The 26,873-nt window shown below is 37.1% G+C and overlaps 1 protein-coding gene across 3 annotated transcripts in view; it reads left to right on the top strand.

Moving 5' to 3' along the window:
* The window catches only part of LOC136248997 (leucine-rich repeat serine/threonine-protein kinase 1-like), a 44,369-nt gene extending 17,496 nt beyond the window's left edge, over positions 1 to 26,873 (top strand). Inside the window, exons 3-20 of one of the 3 annotated variants that reach the window (XM_066040878.1) lie at positions 6,246 to 6,408; positions 6,456 to 6,494; positions 6,547 to 6,673; positions 6,721 to 8,889; positions 10,736 to 10,934; positions 10,985 to 11,107; positions 11,320 to 11,566; positions 12,962 to 13,118; positions 13,170 to 13,240; positions 14,336 to 14,443; positions 14,671 to 15,971; positions 16,031 to 16,150; positions 16,209 to 16,505; positions 23,538 to 23,795; positions 24,067 to 24,207; positions 24,259 to 24,738; positions 24,800 to 25,388; positions 26,234 to 26,873. In XM_066040878.1, the coding sequence (XP_065896950.1) occupies positions 6,246 to 6,408; positions 6,456 to 6,494; positions 6,547 to 6,673; positions 6,721 to 8,889; positions 10,736 to 10,934; positions 10,985 to 11,107; positions 11,320 to 11,566; positions 12,962 to 13,118; positions 13,170 to 13,240; positions 14,336 to 14,443; positions 14,671 to 15,971; positions 16,031 to 16,150; positions 16,209 to 16,505; positions 23,538 to 23,795; positions 24,067 to 24,207; positions 24,259 to 24,738; positions 24,800 to 25,388; positions 26,234 to 26,706 (7,062 nt within the window). In that variant the 3' untranslated portion in view covers positions 26,707 to 26,873. Of the gene's footprint in view, positions 1 to 6,245; positions 6,412 to 6,455; positions 6,495 to 6,546; positions 6,674 to 6,720; positions 8,890 to 10,735; positions 10,935 to 10,984; positions 11,108 to 11,319; positions 11,567 to 12,961; positions 13,119 to 13,169; positions 13,241 to 14,335; positions 14,444 to 14,670; positions 15,972 to 16,030; positions 16,151 to 16,208; positions 16,506 to 23,537; positions 23,796 to 24,066; positions 24,208 to 24,258; positions 24,739 to 24,799; positions 25,389 to 26,233 lie in introns of all 3 variants that reach the window. The other 2 variants (XM_066040879.1, XM_066040877.1) reach the window with 2 other exon arrangements.

Here is a 26,873-nt window from a genome sequence, read left to right as displayed (position 1 = left end):
ATCTAGAAGTGTTGTACTGAAATTACACTATACACTGATAAGTTTTGGGTAAGAAAAATCTCAAACTTTTTTGTCCCAGTGTAACAGCATTGAAACTGGGTCACTACTGCTGACCCAGACGACCCGCTGACCTGGAAAGCAGTGTGAGATCTGTGACCTGTATTAATTATAACTGAGGTGTGTGCCAAGAGATACATTTTGGATGCTCAACTAGCCTAAGTACAAGGGTAGCTATATGAAAACTAAGCAGGTAAGAATTCAGTCAATTAACAATCAGTCAATAGCTGTGGTTCCACATTAGTTTGCAGACAGTAAGATACTTCTCCTATAAGTGGGGGTGTGGCTTTTGTGCATACCTACAAACTTACACTGATAAATTAGCATGGCTCCACATATGCTTACACACGGGTAGTTGGAAAAGGCGGATACGGTCGGACACGGACGCGGACACGGACGCAGACATTTTCAAAAGGGTCTTTTACATTTATATAACAGTTATTTTTCATACCTAACGCTGTTTTTACAGTAGTCTTCGCCTCCAGACCCAGGCGTCGATCTTTTCATAGCGCTTATCCATTTATAAGCGCACTTGCGAAGGATAGACTAGCACTCTAAAGACCATTATAGCGTTGTATACGTGCTCTAGAAATCTAATTCAGAGTCACAGAGATTAATTTAGCATGTCCCAACTTAATCTCGTAGGCCAGGTCCTTGAAATCCTCAACACTTGGTACAAGCGCCTACGCCTTATACTGGTATAAGCGCCTGCGCCTTATACTAAAAGGCGTAAGATTGTGGATTTGGCCTGCTAAGCTAAGTTGCATGGGGCATACAAGCTAATCTCTACAACTATATAACTCTGTATTAGACTTTAGAACATGTGTACAACACCATTATGGTCTTTGGCATGCTGTGGAGTGCTGGTCTAGTCCTTCGCACGTGCGCTTATAAATGGATAAGTGCTATGAAAGGATCGACGCCTGGGTCTCGAAGCGAAGACTGCTGTAAAAACAGCATTAGGTATGAAAAATAACTTACATAAATGTAAAAGCATATACTGCATAAATGTAAAAGTGCTTTTTGAAAATGTCCGCGTCCGTGTCCAACCGTATCCGCCTTTTCCAACTACCCCTTACACACAGTATCACACATTCTCAATTAAAGTGGGCATGGCTCACAAAGGCAACTGGCCTACCTTTGGGCATACCACAAGATTAGACTATGTCTTGTACAATAACAATTGATTAGTAGGCTTAGCTCCATGTAAGCCTGCAGACAACAGACATGTATTCACGCATACAGACTGCAATACTACTGGTAAATGGGCATGGCTGCACAAATGGCTACAGACAGTAATTATGATAAGTAGGCATGGCTCATGAAAGAAGCCAGGCTGCACAGGAGTAGACTATGACACAATAATACACTTCCACATCATCCAACCAATCAATTTCACATGTAATCCAACCCGGGTCAGACCCGGAAAATCTGTAGAGCAGATCTGACCAGGATAAAATGTGACTCATATAATTCCACAACAATTGCGCATGCATTAAACTATGTGTTCCCACGCATTTATTCACTTGTGTTTCCCATATACATGGTGAGACACTAGTATGTGCGTAACTGCACAGGTGATGTATACACATTAGTTAGGCTTTGTACATAGTTGTATACTAGCTCTGGTAGCACAGTGTGAATGATTGTTAGCCAGTGTTTAATATTACATCATGACAGCCTATCTCCACTTGAAATCTTTGTCTTTCCCGTTTTCTTATCCAATGCTAAATCCAGACTTTCTATAGAATACAATCTTATTAGATGGGGGAAGAGGCTGAAGACGTTCTAAACTGTACAAAAATCTTCAGCAGTGTCACATGAAGAGCAACAACAGAGTTATTGCTCTGTAGTTTCAAGTCATGAAGGACATCATAGAATGAGCATGCACATTCGATTACATCTTTAAAAAAATAAAATGGATGCCAATTTGACTCTACACAAAGTGAAAATGTTTGCCAGACAATGTGATGCAGTCCAAGAGCATCAAATGATCAGGCAATAATCCTGTATAAAAATAGGCTTTAGAAGAGCAAACAGCTACTGCTGTATAAAGGATACTGTATGTTACTAGAGTGAAACCTCACTTAGTGGCCACCTCAGCAATGAGGCCACCTCATTATAGTGGCCAACTCCAGCAAGTCCAAATATATTTTCCATTATATTACATGTATTAAATTTTCGTTAATAGGGCCACCTCATTATATTAAGGCCAGTGGCCACATGCTACGTGGCCAAACTGGTAAAACTAATACAATTTTCCCTTAGTAAAGAGGCCAAAATGAGGAGGCAGTCAAGGTATCACTGCAAAAGTTGCTACTCTTAAAGGCATATTTTCACTACTGAAAGCTGTAACCATTATTCTGGCAGTATACTTTTCTAACCATTATGTCTCAAGTAATGCAGAATTAATTGGTACAGTGTATATTCCAACCTTTCTCTGTGATGAACTCTACATAGTGTGTTTAGATTAATTGTAAAATTGCTGTTACAGCTAGGCAGGGGCTGGTTTGTTGAATATGTTGTAATAGGTTTGTTGAAAACCTCAATAATAAGGCCACTTTGTTTTATGGCCACATTAATGAGGTTTTCGGTAATAGGGCCACTTATCATGGGTCCCATAGGTGGCCCTATTAACGAGGTTTCACTGTACTAGGAGCATGATTGCCTGTTGGTGTTTATGTGTAGTGTCAGATGCTACAGTTACAGTGGTGCACACCAGTTTTCTGGACACAGTTAAAGCTGAGAGCCATGGTCACACTTCTAGTAGGAAGCCAACCAAGGTATTGAGGTGTCAGTTATATAAAAGGGTGTGGACCAGACCTGGAAAGCTGTTTATGACATTTGCTTATATCAACCAACTCTTGTATACAGCCAGCAAGTCTATGTGGTCAGATATCTCAAAATGTAAATTGTCCCGAAAAGTGAAAGGGGTACTGCAGTCGTTTTAAAAAAAATTGATTTGGAATGCATGTGAAAAGCTGTACTACATTCCAGTGTGGAGAGCAATGAAAAGTTGTGCATGCCTGCCACCATGTTAATTTGTGGTTATACATTACTGGATCTCGGTGTGCGTATTGTTGCATTGATAATGGTTGAGAGCAGTGTGAATACTGAGATTAAACCTTACCAGTTTGAACTTCAAAACCACAGATGTTTCAGGCTATGTTGATGATGAAGATGATAGGAGCAAGTCAGAAACTGATATAAGAGAGTAAGCAAGTTTATGGAATGCTTGGAAACAATAGATTGGTATGAGTGCGTGAAATGTTCACCCATACCTAGTGGCATTCAATGTCAGGTTGTTGAGAGATGAAGGGATAGATGAATGACTGATGGAACAAGGGGAAGTCTTTAGTCTTCAGTAATGGATCATGAGCAATTTAAAGTGGCTTGCCTTAGCAAAGATATTTTGTACACTAACTGCACTAGTCACAATGGAGACAGTATGTGGTGATCCTTTGTACCCTACAAGTACACACTAATGCTGATTTGTAGCATGGACTTTTTCATATTTTAGGTGATACAGAATGGCTGCCTATTGACAGTTTATCTACTGGACATACCACAGATTTGACAGAGGAATTTATGAAGTTATCTTGTGCTAGCCAAATTTCCTGAACCAAGTAATAATTGCACTGGTAACGCAGCTGGCAAGGACCTGGCATGGGATAGCATTCACAAAATAAAACCATTTGCTGGCAAGAAATCAATCTTTAAGTACAAGTTGAATGCAGAAAAGATCCCAGCTGCTATGGTTCCTTTGGCACTTGCCTAGACTGCATGTTGCTGGGGAGAATCAAGTCACCACTGGATCTAGGATTTTTCTGCATTCTTCACATTTTAGTTACATGTTTCTGACTCCCACGCTTTAACCTTTTAACAGGTCCGTGTGGGATACCCAGGGATAGCATTCACAGAAGTGCAACCAATGTTCTTTAACAGCTTCAACCCCACCAGCCGTACCACTGGTTGGTACCACATGCTCCATAGGAGTGTATCTACACATTAATCACACTGAGTGGAAGAACTGGCTGGTTTTAGTTCCTATAGATGTCTTCTCCAAATGGCCAGATGTGTTTGTAGTATTGTTGAAGGACTTTTGGTTTTAGTTATAGTTATAGTTATAGTCAGTTTTGTCAATAATTTTAGTTATAGTTATAGTAAAGTTTCTTAATTCCTTTTAATTATTGATTTAGTTATGATTACATTCTCTGTGTTATTTTAGTTTTAGTTATAGCTTTAGTTTTAAATGTGAAAATCTTTTAGTTATAGTTTTAGTAACATTTCTAACAATGTTTTAGTTTTAGTGGTAGTTTTAATTGTACATAAGAAAATCTTTTAGTTTTAGTTATAGTTTTAGTTATCTTTCTTAATTCTTTAGATTTGGTTTTGGTAAAATATTCTGCTGTATTTTAGTTATAGATTTAGTTTTAGTTATAACGCAGATTTGCTTTTGGTTATAGTTTTAATTAACTAATACATATTTGTCGTACTAAAAGTACTTTTAATTTTAGTTATAGCTAACTAAACCACCATCGAGTCACAAACTATAGCATATATTGATGTTTGGATGCTACATATCGCAGTACAGTTTCATTCTGTGCTGTAGAACATATATGTGCAGTGGTCTGTGCAACATGGTGTTGTTTTAGTTAAGAGTTTTGAGTTATAGTCATAGCTAGTTTCTTCATTAATTTTAGTTTTTGTTATAATAATCCTTCTTAATTCATTTTAGTTATAGATTTAGTTATGGTTATATTGTCTTTGTTGTTTTAGTTTTTGTTATAGTTTTAGTTATCTTTCTCAATTCTTTTTAGTTTTAGTAAATTATTCTGCTGTTTTTTTTTAAATTATAGATTTAGTTTTAGTTATAATATAGATTTGCTTTTAGTTATAGTTTTAGTTAACTGATACATATTTGCCTTATTAAAACTCCTTTTAGTTATAGTTAACTAAAACAACACTAGTTTGTAGTGGGTTCAACCTCAGCAGCACATAAATAAATGTCAAGAGTTTATAATGATGTAGGGAGAGTGTTGAACTACGCCATACCCTGTGAGAAATGAGCCCATAAAGTCCTATGACATCGTTCAAACAAATCGGTGATTTGTGTTGATTGGTGACTAATTATAAAGTGCAGTGGGCACGCGTATACACGTTGAGAGACTGAAGCTACAGAGTGAAAGAACAGTGTACTCGAGGAAGTATGCACAATGTGCTGAGGGACTTAGTGCAAAGAAAAAGACAAAGCCAACTAACCTGGAAAGCCATAGATATCAACTTTGTGCATGACATGCATCTTAATACGAAATTTCATTATGTTGCCATTCTCGAAACTGATAGCAAAAGAGGCACGTCTAAATGGGGTTTTAGCCATAGGGATTCAATGCAGACCACCCGACCAAACTAAGAAGGTGTTAAATTTGGGCAATCAACAGCAGTCAGATTTACAAGAGGACACAAAGATATGCGGGCTACTTTATGGGCTCATTTTTCATTGGGTATAGCAAAGTTCGATACTCTCCCTACACCATTTTATACTCTTGTTAATTGTCTATTTGCAACACATGGCCTTCTGGTGCATGACAATGGGCCACCATTTTCATCTGCAGAGTTTCATTACATCATACCTAACAATGGTATCACCCATCATAGAGTGCCACTCTACCATCTCTCACCTAACTGGTATGCTTAAGTCAGTAAAGCAAGCTTTGAACAAGGCAAACAAGTGAAACAAAAATCACCACATTTTTAGCTGGTTATTGCAATACTCCTCATTCTGGTCACACTCCAGCAGAGATTTTTCTTGGCCATGCACATAGGAAAAGACTGTCTCTTGTCCATCCATGGCTGTCACAAAGAATGGCTGTTCTCACAGAAGAGCATGTAGGAAGTCACTTACTTCATACCTTTAAGATTGTGCAAGCAGTACAGGAGTAGTGGGGGTCTTTGGAGACTTGAGACTCTCCCTCAGGTTGAACCTTGGAAAGGAAATCTAAGAAGGAAACTGCAGGGAAGAAAGCAATGGAATGCGAAAGATCAACATACTCTAATAGAACAGTCATGAACAACTCTAATAAAGCACCCAAATATACTGTACTATCATACTGTATGATGTAGTTGTAGATTAATGTAATGATCCATAACAGTGAAATTATAACTTTATTCCATTTGTTATTCAACAGACACCAGTGCATTGTGCAGTTATGAATGTTAGTCCACTATGTTTACAAACTCTGCTTGAATGGGGAGGAGATCTGTACCAGCAAGACAAGGATGGTAAATCACCAATGGATTATATGACTAACAGCTCTCCTCTGAGCTTCAGACTCACTATAAAGCAATACTGTGGTAAGGTTACTGAAGTGTAAAATTGTTATTGTATATAATAATAGGCATTCAAGGTGATGAATATTGTGAGAATGATATGCCTCGTAAGTTCAATGGAAGTTATATACATTGACATTTGACTGGCCTTTGATATAGGAATACTTTCTATTCTTGGCAAGGATGTCAGTCTTGATGAGTTCAAAAGAACATATTTTTCAATGTCACCAGATAAGAGATTATTTTGTATGAAATCAGAAGTGTCTAACCAAACAGTTTTATTCAGGTAAAAAATAGCTAAAGGTTGGTAACGTTTTGAATAACACTTCATAGGGCAAGTAAAGCAGGACAGACTGATATAGTAACTTTTCTGTTATCACAAACAGATCAAGTTCCTCCTGCTAACACAAATACAAATGAGACTCCCCTACATGCTGCCTGTGAAGGGAATCACTATGATATAGTAGTTGAACTGATTAATAAGTTTCCTGAGTTGTTACTGATGAAGGATAAACTCCCGTATAGAGGATGGTATCCTATCCATACTGCTTGTGCTTTTAGTGCTTCTGATAAAATTCTTGCAGAAGTTCTAATAGGAACCATGAGACTGTGTATTGACTTTCCACATAAATTTACTAATATCACCTTTACTGACCTGTGTGGTCAGTCTCCGCTCTACATTGCCGTTGCATGTGGAAATTTATCACATGTTTCTATGTACTTACATCCATTACTGGTTGAAACTTTTCTTCAAGTTGCTCCATCACTAGTAGCTGTTAACACCAGCAATATACCAACAAAGTGTTCTGTTATCCATGCTGCTGTACTTGGAGGCAATAATGAAATAGTAAGTATGCTTCTAGACAGATTTCCACAAGCAACAATGGCTATGACTCGTCCCTGTAAGTTGACCATGTTACTGATGTTGAAACATTTAGGTCACTACCTAAACAGTTACTCAAAGTTACCAATTATATGTGAACATGGCAATGATGAGTTAGCAGTTGTTCCCTATAGTCACATCTCTGCTGTAGACAAACCATTTAACCAGTTGTCCTTGTCTCCACTTGCTGTTGCATGTGCACTGGGAAGGACAGAAATAGTAACAACACTACTTGATGCTGGAGGTATAAACAGCAATATTGGTTTACGAATTGCCTTCTTTATGGGTTATGGAGAAGTCATTGTCAACCTTTTGTTTCATCAACGACATGAACAAACCAAGTTTATAGCAAATGATAAAAATCTGAAAGATTTCCCGCTTTCAACTGTTACTTTGAACCACCTTGTCCAATGCACTGAAATATACTTGCAAAGGAACTCATTGACTATGCTTCCTCTAGCTTTATTCCAGACACCTCTACTTAAATACCTGGATGTGTCTAGTAACAATCTATCTACACTGCCTATTGGAGAAGAGAATGAAAATTTTGATGGAATAGTTAAGTGGGGTTGGGATTGTGTGAGTTTGAGAACTCTTAATATTGAATTTAATGCTATTCGTAATTTACCTAAAGTCATTTGGGAGATTCCTAAATTGCAGTCGTTGAATGCCAGCCATAATTGTCTTGTGAAGATACCCACTCCCACACACTGCAACACTTTGTCAATGATAAACATATCACATAACAAATTAACTGAAGTGCCTGCAATATTGTTTTCTGTTCAAGAAGTTGATTTGTCATATAATGAGATAATGTCTTTGCAAGTGGATCTGTGGCAGTCAAAGACTATCAGTAAATTGGATGTATCTTATAATTCAATTTGTGAACTTAACTTTTCCAGTCCAGTGTGTGATCATACAATACCACCACCAATGATACCACATGTATCCTTTGCTGCCATTAGCAAAAGGATTTCTAGCGATGAAAGCTACAAAAACACTGAACAACTTGATTCTATTTGCTCATTGACAAAATTTAATATATCGCACAACAAACTGAATGGTTTTCCTAGTAATTTGCCATGTTTTGCAACTCATTTGCAGCACCTTGATATTTCTTACAACTATATTGGAGATTTAGATTTAAGTTCTCTGCCACCTTATCTCAAAGGACTGAATGTCATGGAGTGTGGCATCATGAGGTTTGGCATTATCCTAGCTTCTAAATCTGGTAACAGTTGTCCACATAAAGCACATAGTTCTCTACCATGTCTGTCATCTTTAAACCTCAGTGGTAATAAGATTAAAGAAATGCAATTTGTTAATATTATTAACAGCATAGAACTGCTTCTCTATCCTGAGCTGAAATCACTTGATCTGTCTAACAATGATCTACGTGGTGATTTTACTCCACATGTGAAACTCCAAAAAGATTTGTATAGTTTGAAGTTAAATGATAATCTGCACTTAGAGTCAATTCCAATGCAACTTTCTCTGCTACATGAGTCACTTATTGAGCTAAAGTTAGATAACCTGCCGAGTTTAAGGGATTCACCTTATGAGTACCACAAAATGACAACTCCAACAATATTGGCGTACATGAAGTCACGAATGCAAAAGTAAGTGTATGCTGCATATACCAAAGTTTCAACATATAATTAATGAGTGTATCAAACGGTACAGTCGTACCGTTTAAGTAGGAATCCAGGTGAAATTTTCGCACACCGCCAAAAATTCTGCCTTTAAAAATCATCCTAGAGATATCTTACGAGACGAAAATCACCTTTACGGAATAGTACTAGTCCATATAGCACATAAAACAGCAGTAAACACAACAAAACGCTTACAGGTGGCAGGATATTAATTTTTTTTTTAAATCGCCAAAACTCGAATTTTTTCCTCACTGCCTGACCACAGTCGCTAGCCTAGAGCCCAAACGAAGCAGTGCACGGCCACCATTTTACGCCACAATAACAAACTCACCAGTGGGATGTGCCTTTTGGGGTTCCGACGAGTGTGTGCCCTCTGCGCCTTGTCTTTTCTTTTATCTTCAATCAGGCTGCTTGTCTTCTTCTTCATCCAACGAAACCATACTGAGGTGTTAATTTTCCGTATCAACACTTTCTTTAAACAGCATAATAGACGCCACAAGATTATTTAAGACGCTTACGAAGGAATAGATTATATTCCTTACTGATATAATCTATGACAGAGGGTACTGTACGGAGGTACTGGTACTAGATAGCTTCACAATAGGTCACAAGATCACGCCCATTCTTCATTCTACGCATTATCGATTGAAACCACGATGACACACCCCTTTTGCACTAGCTGTATTTCAGTGACCACACACCTTCAATTTGGAAGGCTGACTCAACATACTCTAATAATTAATCGAAACCATGCACCTTTTTGGTAAGAGGACATCTTGCAAGCTGCCTCGAGATACTCTAACACAGCAGTCACCCTAATAGAACAGTCACATGTTTATACTCATATAGCTAGCTGTATGCCTTAACAAAAAAACTAAACAAACTAGTATATTAAAAATTATAAATTTAAAAATGAAGTAGGAATCCAAACAATAAAAAGTAGTGAAACGAGAAGAACAATGGTAGCTATTACAGCATAACTCGGTGGGAAATTCCTACTTTGGCATTGAACACAAAATAATGGCTATATCATGTCAAAGTAGGGATTTCCCACCGAGCTATGCTGTAATAGCTACCATTGTTCTTCTCTTGTTTCACTACTTTTTATCGTTTGGATTCCTACTTTATTTTTAAATTTATAATTTTTAATATACTAGTATACTTTACTTTTACAGCACTGTAAACTATCTATGTGATTTTTAAACGAGACATGCACCCACAGCTGGCCAATGGCATAGATATAGGCTAGTACCCAGGATAAAAATCATCCAGTTTTTTGTGCAGGATTGTTGTTACTGTAAGTAGTCAAATTTATCGTGCAGAGGACTAGTTCTACTCTTGTGACTACTTTTGAAAACATTAACAGTTGTGTTGTTGCTGTACACAATAAGTTTAGTTTCTCCAATAACAGTGCCTGTGTTTCAGCCAGTCACACTGAGAGACACACCCATCAATCAGGGCCTGCCAGTAAGTAACCACCCTCTTTCATGAGGAAGACTTACCAATAGCTAATACAGAAACGTATTGTGCAGTGAAGTGTTTTACTATATCTATACCAAAAAGAACCAAGCTGACTCAGAGGCTACAGCCTTCAAAAGCCTGAATGAAAAAAGGTTGTGAATCAAAGATGTCAGCCAAGAAATGGCTGCAATGATGTGCCACCTTTGATTTCACAACTTTTTTCACTCAGGCTTTTGAAGACCACCTTGTTTTCACAACTTGGATGTTTTGTATGGATATAGCATTAACTAGGTGACTAGTTTTTATAGGTAGAACAGCATCAACTTGTTTATGTTGCATGTAATGTACATAGATTAATGAAGAATCGCTGTTTGAGGGTAATGGTCTTTGGAAATCCTAAAACTGGCAAGTCTACTCTAATTAACAAAATAACAAAAAAGAGACAAGCTATGTTTCAAACACCATGGTCAACTCATTTGAAAATTGATTGGGTGTATGCTCCATCATCTTCTGACGAAGCAGTCAATTTCACTTTATGGGATTTTAATCAGGTAATGATAATCTGATGCAAATAAAATGTTAACAGGTGTAGTGTGTTTAGGATGTTATCAGTTCTACTCAATATTGTTTTTATTCTAAGAAAGCATTGTACTTGGTAGTATTTAGTTTGTTGGATAGTGAAAGAGGAGTCAAGGAATTAGAAACTTTACTAAAAAATATACAAGTTAGTCTCTACATGCATGTATTATATTATCTGTGTGTGTGTATGATGGTATGTGTGTGTGTGTGCATGTGTTGAGTTATGACATGTGTAGCTGCCATTATATTTGTTAACCATTTTTACATGTGGAGATTTGCATCATTTACTGTACATCATTAGAGTCTCACATAGAGAAAACACTCACAGGATATCTAATTTTGTCTTGTTTATTTCAGGTACATGCACCAGGATGTCCAGTTATTGTAGTTGGCACTCATCTTGATCAGGTCAATGTTAAGAACACCAGTGGTTTAAAGGAATTAGTTGATGAACTATACTGTGACTCTTCTATCTATCCCATCATTGCTGCAGTCACTTTTGTGAGCAGTACAGCTCAAAGACTAAAAATAAATAGTGCCTGCAAGCAACTGAGGAAAGAAATTTATTATGTATCAATTCATTTGTTCTTGAATAAAGGGAAAAGTAAGGGATAGTTACGGTTATACTAAACATGCATGTGTGTAAAATATGTGCTGTACAGAACTCTGTGTGGATCACATGCTTTATTTTCCACTAAGTACGTTAAGGTATGAAGAGGACTATATAGTTGTCAAGTTGTATTACACTTCTAAAGTTCTAATGACAGTAAAGCATGAGCAGCTATGTCAACAACCCCTATGACAGCTGGTTTGCAATCATAATACTGAACTCAGTAATTAGTAGCTATGTGGACTAAAATTACTGAAGTTTATGAGGTTGCATTGTTCAGAAGTTATATTTTATATCACTTATTTGATTCACTTATATGCATTACAAGGAGGGTGGAGCACCAGCAATGTAATTAACACATCAAAAGTGTACAAGTACAGTGAAACTTGCATACCTATTCTGGTCACCTTTAGGCAAAAATTTCCCGACCTTATTAAGCTGGTGGCTTCATTAAGCATTAGGCAGGTCACTTTGTACACAAAAGACACATTTGGGGACCTTATTATACAGTGACCAGATTAGACAGGTTTCACTGTAGTACAAATGGTATAGCCATGTTAACGTGTTTTGTGTGTTGAGCTTTCAGTCTATTCATACATCATTAAAGCATTGCCTTGATTGTGATAGTGAAGCACGTGATCTTGTTCCTCATGGTTTATATAGCACCCATGGCAATACTTTAACGTAATAATTATATATAAAATTTCAATTTTGAATAGGGGTCATAGAAACAAAGCAATGAAGCAAAAGAGGTCATCTATATACCCACAGTTATACTAATTCATATACAGCCTGTCTGGATATGAATGTTCACCAGGTGTATATGACCTCAATTGTTTCATTGCTATTATTTCTATGACCCCTGCTCTTTCTATATTTCCTTGCATTCATTTGTTTACTTTTTTGTAATCATCATTTATCACCAGTGGACCATTGTATACTGGTTTGATTTATTGTTTTAACTCCACACAATCGACTAGAGCCGTTCTTCTTTGCAGGAGTGACAGTAACACTAAAAATACACAGTACAAAAATTAGCTAAACACACAATATACAAACAACAACCGAACACATAATGCAAAACCAAAACTCAAGTACAAAACAGACAACAAACATAAACTAAATGTTAAGTAAATATGCATGATAATGATGGCGGAATTGCTGGTAGCGGAGGTCTTTTTTGATGATGGGAAGGTGGTATTGCATTCCACCAGTGAGCAGCAGTAAATGTAAAAAAATTCTGAGCGAATGCAATGCATAATCTCTGGGAATTAGCAAATAAGTCATTTGTCTTCAATTTGATTGGCAAAAAATCTTAAAACAGTTGTTAATCACAGTCTGATGACTAATCTTCCACTTGTATATGATTGAAATATATACATTTTGTAGTGCTGTATCAGCCAAATAAGTCACCAGAAGACCCTAGTGCCTTACTCCAGCAAAAGATGCCAGAGTCATATCTGGAACTAAATCAAGATGTCCTCTCTAAGGCAGCAGATATGAGGAAGTCTAAGATGGTTCCAATTTTAACACTTGAAGAGTTTTGGTAATCCACACAGTAAAAATGCATGTATATTATGCGTTTATACTTTTTTAGTTATTATTTCATGCCATCTTGGACTTCAGAAGGTGATTTGAAAGAAGTATTTCATTATTTACATTATCAAGGTAAAGTGAAATATGCTTATGTACTAGTGAATCAAAAACTGCCTGTTTACCTTTTTATATTTAAGTCACATCATTTTGGGGCTACTATATTGGAGGGTCTCTGGCAGGTTGCATGCATGTTCCTAGGATTCCAGGTCCCAGGAATTTCATATCGTCAAGCCTCACACCTGCTTAATCCAGAATCCTCTCTAAACTGACCAAAATATCTTTTTTGTATAGAAAATAACCTCTGTAATCTGACACCTTTGTACTCTGTGATCCTACACAAAATTTGATTTCCTAGACTTGGAAATACATTGTTTTCAACCTTTGTAATCTGACACAAATAATAGCAGCATTAAAAAACAATCAGAAAATAATTTTTAGCACCCAAAGCATTTAATTGGTTGATAATAACAGAAAAAGCTGTAATATATGCAAATTCTAAAATTGATTCATGTTTAAAACATCGTGTGATCCGTTTTACCTGCATAATCAGACATAATTCTAGATATTGTACAATGTCGGATTACAGAGGTGACTTGATAATCCAACAAGCTCCTTGATCCAGCAAAATTTATGGCTCCCATTGAGTGTTGGATTAGAGAGGTTTGACTGTACAGCTAACATTTTAGAGTTGGGATCTTATGGGGTTGCCATTAGAGAATGGGACATAGGATTGCTAGTCCTGGTGGTGACAAGGAGTTAATGTCAAGAACCAGATGGTGTCTGTTTATTTAACATAAGCCCAAACTATGTAACTAGGTCAATTGGTCACCTGATTGTTTAGACATTGAGGTAGCAAGATAAGCCGTACAGTTTAGTAATTGGGAAGGTTGTCCAAGAATATTTTCACTGTTAGGGTATCATACAAATGCTGTGACTAGTAAATTAAATTGAATTGTTGACTGTCATCATTATTGTTGACCGCTACTGTAAGGTCTGAGACTTCAGCAGGCAGATATTGGAGTTATGAAGTAATGCAACTATGTGAGGTTACCTATATCATAAAAATTTACAATGTGTATATCATTATTATCAGTATATATAGTACCATTAGCTACACTTTTCCTACTAAATACTACTACTATCTCTGGGCTTGTTTCCTACTTACAGGAACTATTTTGTACTATTCCGATAATTGGGAAAAACATATCTTCTGTATTGATCTTCAGTGGTTGCATGATGTAGTAGGTGACATACTTTGTATTCCAACTAGCAATGGTAAGTAACTGCATAGTCTTTAGTAATTTGTTTATTTTATGGTGTTGTCTAGGCAACATATATGCACATCATACTTCAGATACTAGCACACAGCACTATACTACCTCCATATAGCACTATAGTCACGCATATAACATGGTGGTTGCAAAAAACTGTTCTGTATGACAAACATAACACTGTTTTTCACTTCCTTTCACTCAAATGTATGTAACTGCTTATGTGTATAGGGATAGTTTCAAAGATTATTTTAAAATGGTGCCAGCAATTTTCACATAGCCATTATGGTGAAGTTTTGGAGTTGCTTGCGGTTTATGATATCGTAATGAAATTAGGAGAATCATTGTATTTTGTTCCATCACTTCTTCCTAGCACCTTGTCGTCTGTACCTATTGATAATAACATTTCCCTTGATTTTGGCAGAAGCACTACAAATACTGAGAATAGGTTTAGTCAGAATGTTGGGTCTTTATTACATGATGTAGTTGATGATTGTGATCATATTGATGTTGTTGATGATCATGGTGATGTTGATGATCATGATGACGTTTATGTTGTTGATGAACAACAATCAACTGATGAGGAGGATAGCGATAGTTACATTATGGTACTAGCTGATTTTCCACCCAAAGATGGTCGATACAAGATGGCAAGTCCAGAACCTCATCTTAACTGTGAAGAAAGTAGTTACTTGACCATAGTACATCACAATACACTACCTACTAGTAATAATTTTTACAATGTTAGTTTGTTGAATTCAATATCTTTTGAAAAATCTACTGACTTGCTTTCACCTTATTCCGCTTACACAAATCATCTTACCACTTGTAAAGCTGAACAAAGTAATGCTATTTTTTATCCAACACTTTCTCGCATTTGGTTATCATCATTTATACCAGATGGGTTCTGGTCAAGACTGCTACACAGGATTGTGTCAGATAGTGAAATACATGAGATTATGTTGAAACTCATACCAGCAAGCCAATATTCTGGCAAATATTCTTTGTGGAGCCTATGGCAGTCTGGTATAGCAATTGTATACAAGAAGACTACATGGCTAGAACTCAAGCATGAAGCTAACTATACATTGAAGGATGGAGAATTGATTGTTCGATATAAAAACTGTAGAATTTTCTTATCTCTTTATACTAATAAGTTTATTGAACTGCATGAAAACAGTTCTAACATGGACCATTGCTTATCATGTGAAACAGTTTTAAGCCTTAATACAAAGCTTATAGTTTTAATTGAACAACTCATCCTAGAGTTAGAAGAATGGTTTCCTGCAACTCTTGAACACCTCACATCTGGGGAAGTGGAGTCTTACATCCCCTGCTACCATTGCACACAACAAGGAGAAGTAGCATACCAGTTTACTTATACTGACCATATTGTTCTTTATCATAATGAACTACAACACAACATTTTCTGCTTTAGCTTCAAACAGTTACTCCAACTGTATTCTAACAATGAATCACCAGTGTGTCAACATCATGGAAAATTTTCCATTGAATTGTGTGCACCTGATATAGTAAGTACATTGTGGTGAGGCATATGCCAAATAAATGTTGCTGTTTTCCAATCACTTAGGCATTTAAGGATGTGCAACATATTGTATGTGGTCCTGATATGCCACTTAATATTGATAAGGAGAAAGTACTTGGAATGGGTGGCTCTGCCTTGGTTCTTAGAGGAGAGTTAGTGAAGTCTGTAAGTATAGGAGTTGCAGTTGTGGTAATGCTAAACACATGTATGTATCTGTGTTTAGCGACAGTTAGTTGCAGTCAAAGTGATGGCTGATTCACAAATTAAAACAGCAACATTGAATGATTACCTGAATAATTACACAGTATCACTTAAAAGTTACCAAATGATTAGGAAAGAAGTGTCCTTTCTCTCTACACTACATCATGAGAACTTAACCCAGTTATGTGGTGTGAGTACTAATCCATTTATGTTGTTAATTGAGCTAGCTCCTCTTGGAAGTCTGCATACTATCATCAAGGAATATAGAGCTGCTGATATGGCTCTTGCATCATCTGTACTATGTAAATCTATGACTCAGGTAAGCAATGTTTTTATTATTAAAAATATGTCACACATATCAAAACAGCCAAGCTGTGGAGAAAGGGTGCAGCCCCAGGGTGAAAAAAGATGTAAAATCCGAGGTGGTGGCCAAGAAATGGGTGTGATAGTAAGTTAATGGCAAGATTCAATAACAATTGGTGCCACCTGTCAAAATTCACCTGAATTGGCATAGTTGAAATTTTTGCCAGTAACCTACCATCACAGCCATTTCTTGGCTGCCACCTTGGATTTCATATCTTTTTTCACCCTGGGGCTGCACCCTTTCTCCACAGCTTGGCTGTTTTGGCATAGATATCACTTCTTTTTGTATATATGTATACTCCAAAGCTGGCCTGTAGCCAGCTTTGGATCTTCTTTTACTACTTGCTTCAACCATGAAATAAAAACATACTCTCTATAGGTTCCTTGTAACGATTACCTGTAAACGCACGGTCATATTTATGTAGCATGTTTCAGTAAAGAAATCCACTGAATTTTACTCTGCACCCCAGTGTTTCAGAAACCGTCGTCAATGAACCTCAGCATATTTGGCCATAACATATGTTATCAAATGATGAGCATTTAAATTGGCACGTACTAAACCATGCAGCAACTTGTGAGATATAACTGCATAATTTCAAAATGAACTGTAGACAGACAAATGGCTTTTCAGTTTTATAGATTCGAATAACTCACCGTTTTAGTACTTTTTATCGCAGTGATTGCTATATACTAGCATTCATTGCTATACATGCATGCATAATTTCATTGTGCAAACTTCAAATTATATATTGCAAAAAAAGCAAGGAAAAACTAGAAATATTTTTACACTTCAGTAAGAATCATATCGGTATAAGAACAAAATTAGGAATTTTAAATTAGAGTAGGGACAGTGTATAGTGCTGCAATAAAAAGTGCTAAAACAAGCTGGATCAGAGTAGTATGTAATGTCCAAATACTGTAAAACAATAAGAAGTGAATATCCCTACTGTGCTACACTCAATGTATAGTAGGGATGTTCACTTCTTATTGTTTTACAGTATTTGAACATTACGTACTACTCCGATCCAGTACTTTTTATTGCAGCATTATACACTGTCCCTAATCTAATTTAAATTCCTAATTTTTTCTTGTACTTGTTTGTGAAGTTTTTTTACAAGCTCATGACCACTAAATATCTGCTGAGTTACTCACAACACTATTATACTAGATTATGACTCATACAATAACAACTGATCTGTGGGCGTGGCTCTACATAAGCCTGCAGACAATAATGGACGTGGATTCGTGCATACCTAAGGATTGATGAATGGGTGTGGCTACCATATGTCTACAGACAGTAATTTACGTAAGTGGGTGTGGATTCGTGCATACCTACACACTGATGAATGGACGTGGCTACCATATATCTACAGACTGTAATTTACATAAGTGAGCGTGGCTCACGAAAGAAGCAGAGCTACGCTATGATGTGTAGTAACATGTCCACATTTAATTTAGCACGTGGGGTCAAACTTTGACCGCTTGTATCTCGGAAATGGCTGGAGCAATTTTCTTCACATTTGGAATGTGGACTCCCCTACCTAGCCGGCACTTCTGTAGCAACTTTGGTTTCAATCGGATAAGGAATCACGGAGCTACAGAGGTGTGAAAATCACGTTTACTTTCTTCCTGTAAATATACTCACGGTGTGGCGCGCCGGCTTCTTGGGCCGCACGACACACTACCGTGTGTCTTGATATATGTTATAACTAAAAAACAGAAAATTTAAAAATTGAGTGTATCATACAGTATGATAGTACTGTATATTAGGGACATCGAAGGTGTGGGGGCGATCCGTGATATAATATAACCCAAAAACCTGCCACAATTTTTCCTCACAACGACATGCTTCCGAAAAAAGCCCAAAAGTGTCTTCAGATCGACCCGAAATGTTTGCGTCAAGTTGGTACAGAATTTAGAAAAAAAATTATTCAACAGAATTTTCTACTGCCTGCCTGCCTGACACCTTCAGCCAAGCGTAGCGGAAAAGTGGCTACAGCTACAGCCCTAATCTTTTTGCAGAAGCATTTCTAGTTCGCTTAAGAAAAAACCTTTGGTATATTGATAAGCATACAATGCTTGTGCTATTGTCTTACCTTTTATCCTTCTTTACCATGGCCATCAGTCAAGGTTCTACCGCTGAGTGTTAATAGACTACAATACGGCTTCCATATCACTGTATATTGCATCAAACTATTCGAATACATGTGGTCGCCGGTTGCACCAAAAACACACGCGTACGTGACTTGCTGTTGATATCGATCAGAGAGAGCAACTCACAGCAAACTATATAGCAATGTGTAAGTCAATGAATATAGTTTATTTAGTAACAATGTTAAACCGAGTCAGTTCATCCAGGTCCTGCTTTACAGATTATTCGGGTCTGGGTTTTTTTTTCTTCGTTTTTTTCTTCTTCTACTTCTTCTTTTCGCACACTTTGCAAAATCCGCCATAAAACACGAATGCATGCTCCAATCGGGCTGAAATTTGGCACACTTAAAGGGCTCATTAAGGTGAATCTCATTACCAAGTGTGGTAGGAATCCAATGAACATTCACGGAGTTATGACCGATTATTTGCATAAAATTAGGTCAAAGGTCTGTCACGCCCACAGGGTAAATCGCTTGAAGGAATGAGCTGAAAATTGTTATGTAGATGGAGTAACTATCGTAGGAGTGCCTTTTTGTGGTTTGAAAGGGATCCAGTTAAAGACCATAGAGATATGACACAAAACCCAACCTGTGTCAAAATTACGCAATCGATTTTTATGAATAAACAAACTATTAGTTTTCACGCCTACCAGGCAAACCGCTCAGAGCAGTGAGCTGAAAATCGGTGTGTAGCTGGAATAATTAACATAGAAAGTCCTTGCAGTAGTACAGAAGAATCGGATTACAAACCACCGAGTTATTATTCCAAAGCCAACTACGTGTAGCACATGCGAGATCGAGATACTCTAATAAAACAGTCACCCTAATAGAGCATTCAGCTACATTTATAATTTACTCCATTATGGAATTATATTACATTGCAAGTTATTCTGTAGGGAGTTCAGCTACAAACAAGTCATCCTGTAGTCAGATCAGCTAGAAGAAGGTACCTAATAGAGAGTTCAGCTACAAAGAAGCCATCATGTAGAGAGTTCAGCTCAAATAAATCACCCTGTAGAGAATTCAGCTACAAACAAATTGCCTGTAGAGAGATCAGCTAGAAGAAGTTACCTTGTAGAGAGTTCAGTTACAAAGAAACAATCATGCAAAGAGTTTAGCTGCAAACAAATCACCCAGTAGAAAATTCTGCTATGAACAAATCACACTGTAGAGAGTTCAGTTAGAAACAAATCATCCTGTAGAGAGATCAGCTAGAAGAGGTTACTTTGTAGAGAGTTCGGTTACAAAGAAACAATCATGCAAAGAGTTTAGCTGCAAACAAATCACCCAGTAGAAAGTTCCGCTATGAACAGATCACACTGTAGAGAGTTCAGTTAGAAACAAGTCATCCTGTAGATAGATCAGCTAGAAGAAGTCACTTTGTAGAGAGTTCAGCTACAAAGAAACCACCATGTAAGAGAGTTCAGCTACAAACAAATCACATGTAGAGAGTTCAGCTAGGAACAAGTCACCCTGTACAGAGATCAGCTAGAAACAAGTCATCCTGTAGAGAGTTCAGCTAGAAGAAGTTAAATTGTGACCAAATTTGACAAAACAAGGCTTCCATACACATCCACTTTTCTGACTTTAAGCAACTTTAACTTGACTACTCAATAAGCTATTGACCTGAAAGTTTCACACAATTCTTCCATAGCATTGTAAAATACAAGGTCAAAATTTGAAGTATATGGCATACTCCTACATTGAGTTATGGTCCATCAAAGTCATAAAAGTGGATGTGTGTGGAAGCCTTGTTTTGTCAAATTCGGTCACAATTGTAGAGTTCAGCTACAAAGAAACTACCATGTAGAGAGTTCAGCTACAAACAAATCGCCCTGTAGAGAATTCAGCTACAAACAAATTACCCTGTAGAAAGATCAGCTAGAAGAAGTTGCCTTGTAGAGAGTTCAGCTACAAGCAAATCACCCTGTAGAGAGTTCAGCTAGAAACAAGTTACCCTGTACAGAGATCAGCTAGAAACAAGCCACCCGTAGAGAGTTCAGCTAGAAGAAGTTACTTTGTAGAGAGTTCAGCTACAAAGAAACTACCATGTAGAGAGTTCAGCTGCAAACAAATCGCCCTGTAGAGAATTCAGCTACAAACAAATTACCCTGTAGAAAGATCAGCTAGAAGAAGTTACTTTGTAGAGAGTTCAGCTACAAACAAATCACCCTGTAGAAAGTTCAGCTACAAACAAGTCACCCTGTAGAGAGTTCAGCTAGAAGAAGTTACATTGTAGAGAGTTCAGCTACAAAGAAACTACCATGTAGAGAGTTCAGCTGCAAACAAATCGCCCTGTAGAGAATTCAGCTACAAACAAATTACCCTGTAGAAAGATCAGCTAGAAGAAGTTACTTTGTAGAGAGTTCAGCTACAAACAAATCACCCTGTAGAGAGTTCAGCTACAAACAAGTCACCCTGTAGAGAGTTCAGCTAGAAGAAGTTACATTGTAGAGAGTTCAGCTACAAAGAAACTACCATGTAGAGAGTTCAGCTGCAAACAAATCGCCCTGTAGAGAATTCAGCTACAAACTAGTGACCTTGTAGTGACATCAGCTAGAAGAAGTTACCTTGTAGAGAGTTCAGCTACAAAGAAACCATTCTGTAAAGAGTTCAGCTGCAAACAAATCACCTGTACAGAATTCAGTTACAAACAAATCACCCTGTAGAAAGATCGGCTAGAAGAAGTTACCTTGTAGAGAGTTCAGCTACAAACAAATCACCCTGTAGAGAGTTCAGCTACAAACAAGTTACCCTGTAGAGAGTTCAGCTAGAAGAAGTTACATTGTAGAGAGTTCAGCTACAAAGAAACTACCATGTAGAGAGTTCAGCTGCAAACAAATTGCCCTGTAGAGAATTCAGCTGCAAACAAATTACCCTGTAGAAAGATCAGCTAGAAGAAGTTACCTTGTAGAGAGTTCAGCTACAAACAAATCACCCTGTAGAAAGATCAGCTAGAAGAAGTTACCTTGTAGAGAGCTCAGCTACAAACAAATCACCCTGTAGAGAGTTCAGCTAGAAACAAGTCACCCTGTTGAGAGATCAGCTAGAAACAAGCCACCTGTAGAGAGTTCAGCTAGAAGAAGTTACATTGTGGAGAGTTCAGCAGTTTAGCTGCAAAAAAAATCGCCCTGTAGAGAATTCAGCTACAAACAAATCACCCTGTAGAATATCAGCTAGAAGAAGTTACCTTGTAGAGAGCTCAGCTACAAACAAATCACCCTGTAGAGAGTTCAGCTACAAACAAGTCATCTGGTAGAGAGATCAGCTAGAAGGATCACCTTGCAGAGAGGTCAGCTACAAAGAAATCACCCTGCTTCATCTTTTCTTCTTCCTGTAGTAAAGAAAAAAAAATGATAAGTTAAAAAGCCCTAAAGCCGGCCATAGGCCGGCTTTTGGGTATACAAATACAAAAAGAAGTGAAATCTAATCCAAAACAGCCAAGCTGTAAAAAAGGAGTGCAGCCCTGAGAAAGGCTATGGTGAAAAAAGATGTGAAATCCAAGGTAGCGGCCAAGAAATGGCTGTGATGGTAGGTTAATGGTAAAAATTTTAATAACGACAATTCAGGTGAATTTTGTGCCAAGACCAAGCGGCACCAAATTCACCTGAATTGTTGTTGTTGAAACTTTTACCATTAACCTACCATCACAGCCATTTCTTGGCCGCCACCTTGGATTTCACATCTTTTTTCACCATGGCCTTTATGGGGGCCGCACCTTTTTTTACAGCTTGGCTGTTTTTGATTAGATAATTCATTACTGGTGAACCAGCACATATACACCTCAACTCAAGGATAGTGCCAGACGCATTATAAAAATTCCAAATGCATGCCCCAACTATCATATATGGAATATAAGTGAAAGGAAAATATGAGAAGCACCTCTGTAATCAATCCAGTCACTGAAAATTATTGGAATAATCACCACTAAAGCCATACCACAAATCAGTATCTACTTGGTAGTGGAGAAAGTAATGGGACACAAAGGAGAACAAAAGTAAGTCCATTATGTTTGCATTGTAGCTGCTACAGTTGGCAAAATGCATGTCTCGGGCCAAAACAATATCGAAATCAAGCTTGTAGCATTTTCTATGGTCAAGTTATGCTTAGCTGGAGGTTTCAGTTAGTTTAATCAGTCGGGCAATCAGTCAGCAAAAAATTCAGATTAAAATATAGGGTGTAGATATATCCAATTATTGAGATATTGTAGAACTTATTGAGATAGGGATAATAAGGTTTATTTGTCCAGATAATATTAGTATACTTCCATGAAATTACTTGTATGCCAAAGATGGTCTAGACCTCCAACTCTCCCACCACTTGAGCAGTGTTAAAACTAACCTTTTTAAATATAATTATACTCTTCAAACTGTAATTTGCTCACTTTACTGGTTACATTATTGGCAATTAACTAAAATATTTGTTTCATTTATCTAGATAATCAAGATAACTTCAAAAGGAAATGTCAAGATATGTCTAAATTTGCAATCACGTTTATCTATTAAAATACTTGTTGGAACTTGGAAGGGTTTAAGGTGACCCTGAAGGCATTTTGGGCTTGATTCTGCCTAACCAATAAAACTGCCAAGCTGTCATGAAGGGAAAATGAGGCTAATTTTAGAGTAGCTAGGCAAGGGCAGTCCATCTTTCCTGGGGAAAAAAAGTTTTAGGGTGGCTCGAACTGCTTGAACCACCATGATCCCTACTATACAGTACTACTGTACTATGATAAGGGATTTTTCTGGTATGTATATGCATGCATAAAACTCTTGACTTCTGAGAAGATGCATATGGTGGAAATTCATTGCTAAATTGTAGCATATGTTTTACTAATACAGATAGCATCAGCATTGGCCTTCTTGCATCAGAAACATGTAATTTACTTTAATTTGAAATCGGATAATATTTTGGTGTGGAAATTTCCACTACCTAACTTCTCCAAAGTTAACCACGATGTGTGGTTGAAAATCACTGATTATGGAATTAGCAGAGTGTCCAGCACAGCATATGAAATCAGAACCAGTAACATCAGTGGTACACCTGGATATATTGCTCCTGAGGTGCTTCTTGGGAGAAACTTTCTGCAAGCTGACAAGGTAGCTACATGTATACAGTACACCCTCAGTTATCTGACCCTCATTTATCTGAAATTGGAAATGACTGTTCTATTAGAGTATTTGAGTACAATTTTATGTTCTATTAGAGTATTTCAACAGAGCTCTGTATTTTAATATATGGGCTTCAGTTACCCAAACAAGTCACTTTTTTGACCACTATTACCATTGCCTGAGACACATTGGGGTTCGGATAACCAAGGGTCTACTGTACGTGCAACTTAATTTGTATATTGTCATTTGTGTGAAATAGATTGATGTCTTCTCCTATGGGATGACTGTATATGAATTGATCAGCTTGAAAATGCCATTTGAGAAATCATTTAAAATTGACCCTGATGCTAACCTGAATATGTATGTAACTAAACGGAAGAGACCTGCTCTGCCTGTCAAAGTGAGCTGTGTATCTATCTATCATTCTGGTGACATACATATTTGTGTACAGGGAATATGGTCACCATACCTTATTCAAAAAGTTATGAATATTTGCTGGGAGCACAATCCTAGCAAACGACCAAAAATATCTCAGGTAGTGGAATGGTGTAAACTTCCAGAGTTTGAATCCTTAAGAGCTGTGTACCATCTCGAAGAAGGGAAGATGACTGCTCTTTGTCAATGTCAGGTTGATTGCAATCATATCCATTCATTGGATGTTGACATCATGGATGTTAGCAAGGTCAAATTCACCATAACACCTTACACAGAAGATGATCCATTGCTTTCTTTTCCCATACTATCCTCACCCGATGTAGATCAGCTTTTGCCGATAACTCCCTACATAGGGAACAATAGTCAGAAAGAAAGTATTTTTGATTTTAAAATGAAGAAATCTAGTTGTTTTCAAATATGGATGGTACAGAAAACTAATAAGGGTGCAAGTCAATTACAAATATTTTCGTATAATGACAGTCGAGTGGGCTATAGTGTAAGTGTACAATTAGCCACTTTTTTATGCAGTATGTTGATTATTGAATTCTTACTATTAGGTGTATTCAACTACAATCAAGACAGTCAAAGTACAAGCCATTATAAATGTAGGCCAATACATGTGGATATATACTGAAGGCAATAAACTATTCGTCGTTCATATTCCTACTATGCAAAACATAGCATGCTTTTCACTGGAAACTAAACTGTCTGTAATTGAAATGCTTCACGTTCCTGAATGGCAAGTGGTTATTGTGCTATGGAGAAAATCACAACTGTGGTTTATTCATGATAAGATTGGAAATGGTCTTCATGTAGTGGATGTTATTAAACTAAATAAACATGATCCTGTTATTCATATGTGTGTTGTAAATCTGTCTGAAAGAACTGAAGTGTGGGCTACTCAGGGTGACAAGAAGATAGTAATATTTGAATCTTCATCTGATGGTTTCCAAGATAGTGACACATTACATTGCACTGTTGAGAAGTTATCACTATTCAGCTACTTAATTGTATGTCTTTACTTCACTAGCAGTGTTAGTGGAAACAACATGGTACATGTGTGGGTCTCCTTCAACCAACGACCTCACCTAGTGTGTTGGGATGCTGACACAAGAATTCAGATTAACCACATTACAATAAAAGAAGGTACTTGTATGTGTGGATATTAATTTGTGTAGTGTTGTGATAAGAACTTGCTTGATAAAAGTGTTATTAATTAATTCTTCTTGTTACCATATTATTGTATTACCTTGTTTAAATAAAGCTCAGGCGTTTATTTCATTTATGGACCAGTTGAAAAATCTTGTTACCGCTTGTAACAGCTGCTGTTGACATGCTTTTGACAGTCACAGGTTTCAGTAGTTGCACGCAAGCAAGCATACAACGATGTACATACACTAAATAAATGTCAGTTAAATGTTACACATTGTAGTCTCCTAGTCCTATGGGGTGGGTTTTGGGAGGGGACTGATTTTGTTTCACCGGCTACACGGTGAATACAACCCATATGTAGAGCAAGATGTTTTCATGGAATACAATTTTCATGGATTTAGCAGGTACGACAATTAAATATTTTGCAGTCTGTACAAGTTGTATGGAGATCGATGTCTAAACCATGAAAAATTGTTCCATGAAAATTACTAATTTTGCCACATCTCAGCAATCCACAAAATTTTAATACCACTAAATTTTCTTGCCTTACGATACATGCAGTATTTTTTTTGTGCATGCATTCATAATGCTTTCCAATTAATACCTACTGTTCTGTGCTATACTCTAGCACTGTGATGCAGGTATCCTACATACATGGTGCATTGCCTTTATATACTCTCCCATGCTTTCTAGCTGTGATGTTACGACACAAGTACTTATCTCCCTCCATTAACTCAATTTAACAAGTTAAAGTTCTTTTAATATGTTTGTGGTACTCTTGTGTAAGCAAAACAGTATTTCAGTATGCAATTGGTTGATACATGCATTTACATCTTTAGGATACAATGTGACTTCTCTGCTTGGCCATGAAAATCAATTATATGTTGGAACTTCATCTGGAAATATTGAAGTGTATGACTCAGAGCGTGGTATTTTTCTACAAATATATTCTATGCATTGTGCAAAAGTCCGTAGGATCCTGAAACTCCCACCGGAAATTCACAAATGTATTTGTGCAGAATTATTTCCAATTGTGAATTCCAAGGCTGAACTTTCCACTATCAGTAATCATGTCAGTAGCAGATCATCAGTTAAAGATGAAGATGTTATACCAAAAGAAAGAAGCTTACAGGAATATGTTTTGCAACAAACCTCCAGCACTTCTCTTCCACATTTGTCGTATACCGCACCATTGATTGTCAGTATAGGTGATGGCTTTGCAAACTGGTTAAATATGGATGATAAAGCTAAAACAACTCATCCTAATTTAGAGCTCCTTACGTGGACTGGGTATGGACACTTGAAAGCTTAGAGTATGACACTATCACACACAATATTCAGTGGATATAAATGTTTATTATCCATGTGTGTGCATACAGGTAGAATGTAACAAATAAATACATACGTACAACCCCTCACAGTTTTGCACTATTAATTTTTACTTAATTATTATCATTATTGCTGATGTATTATAACAGA

The sequence above is a fragment of the Dysidea avara genome, chromosome 3 (genome assembly GCF_963678975.1).
Source record: "Dysidea avara chromosome 3, odDysAvar1.4, whole genome shotgun sequence".
Lineage (NCBI taxonomy): Eukaryota > Metazoa > Porifera > Demospongiae > Dictyoceratida > Dysideidae > Dysidea > Dysidea avara.
This window is presented reverse-complemented; position numbering and strand designations above follow the sequence as displayed.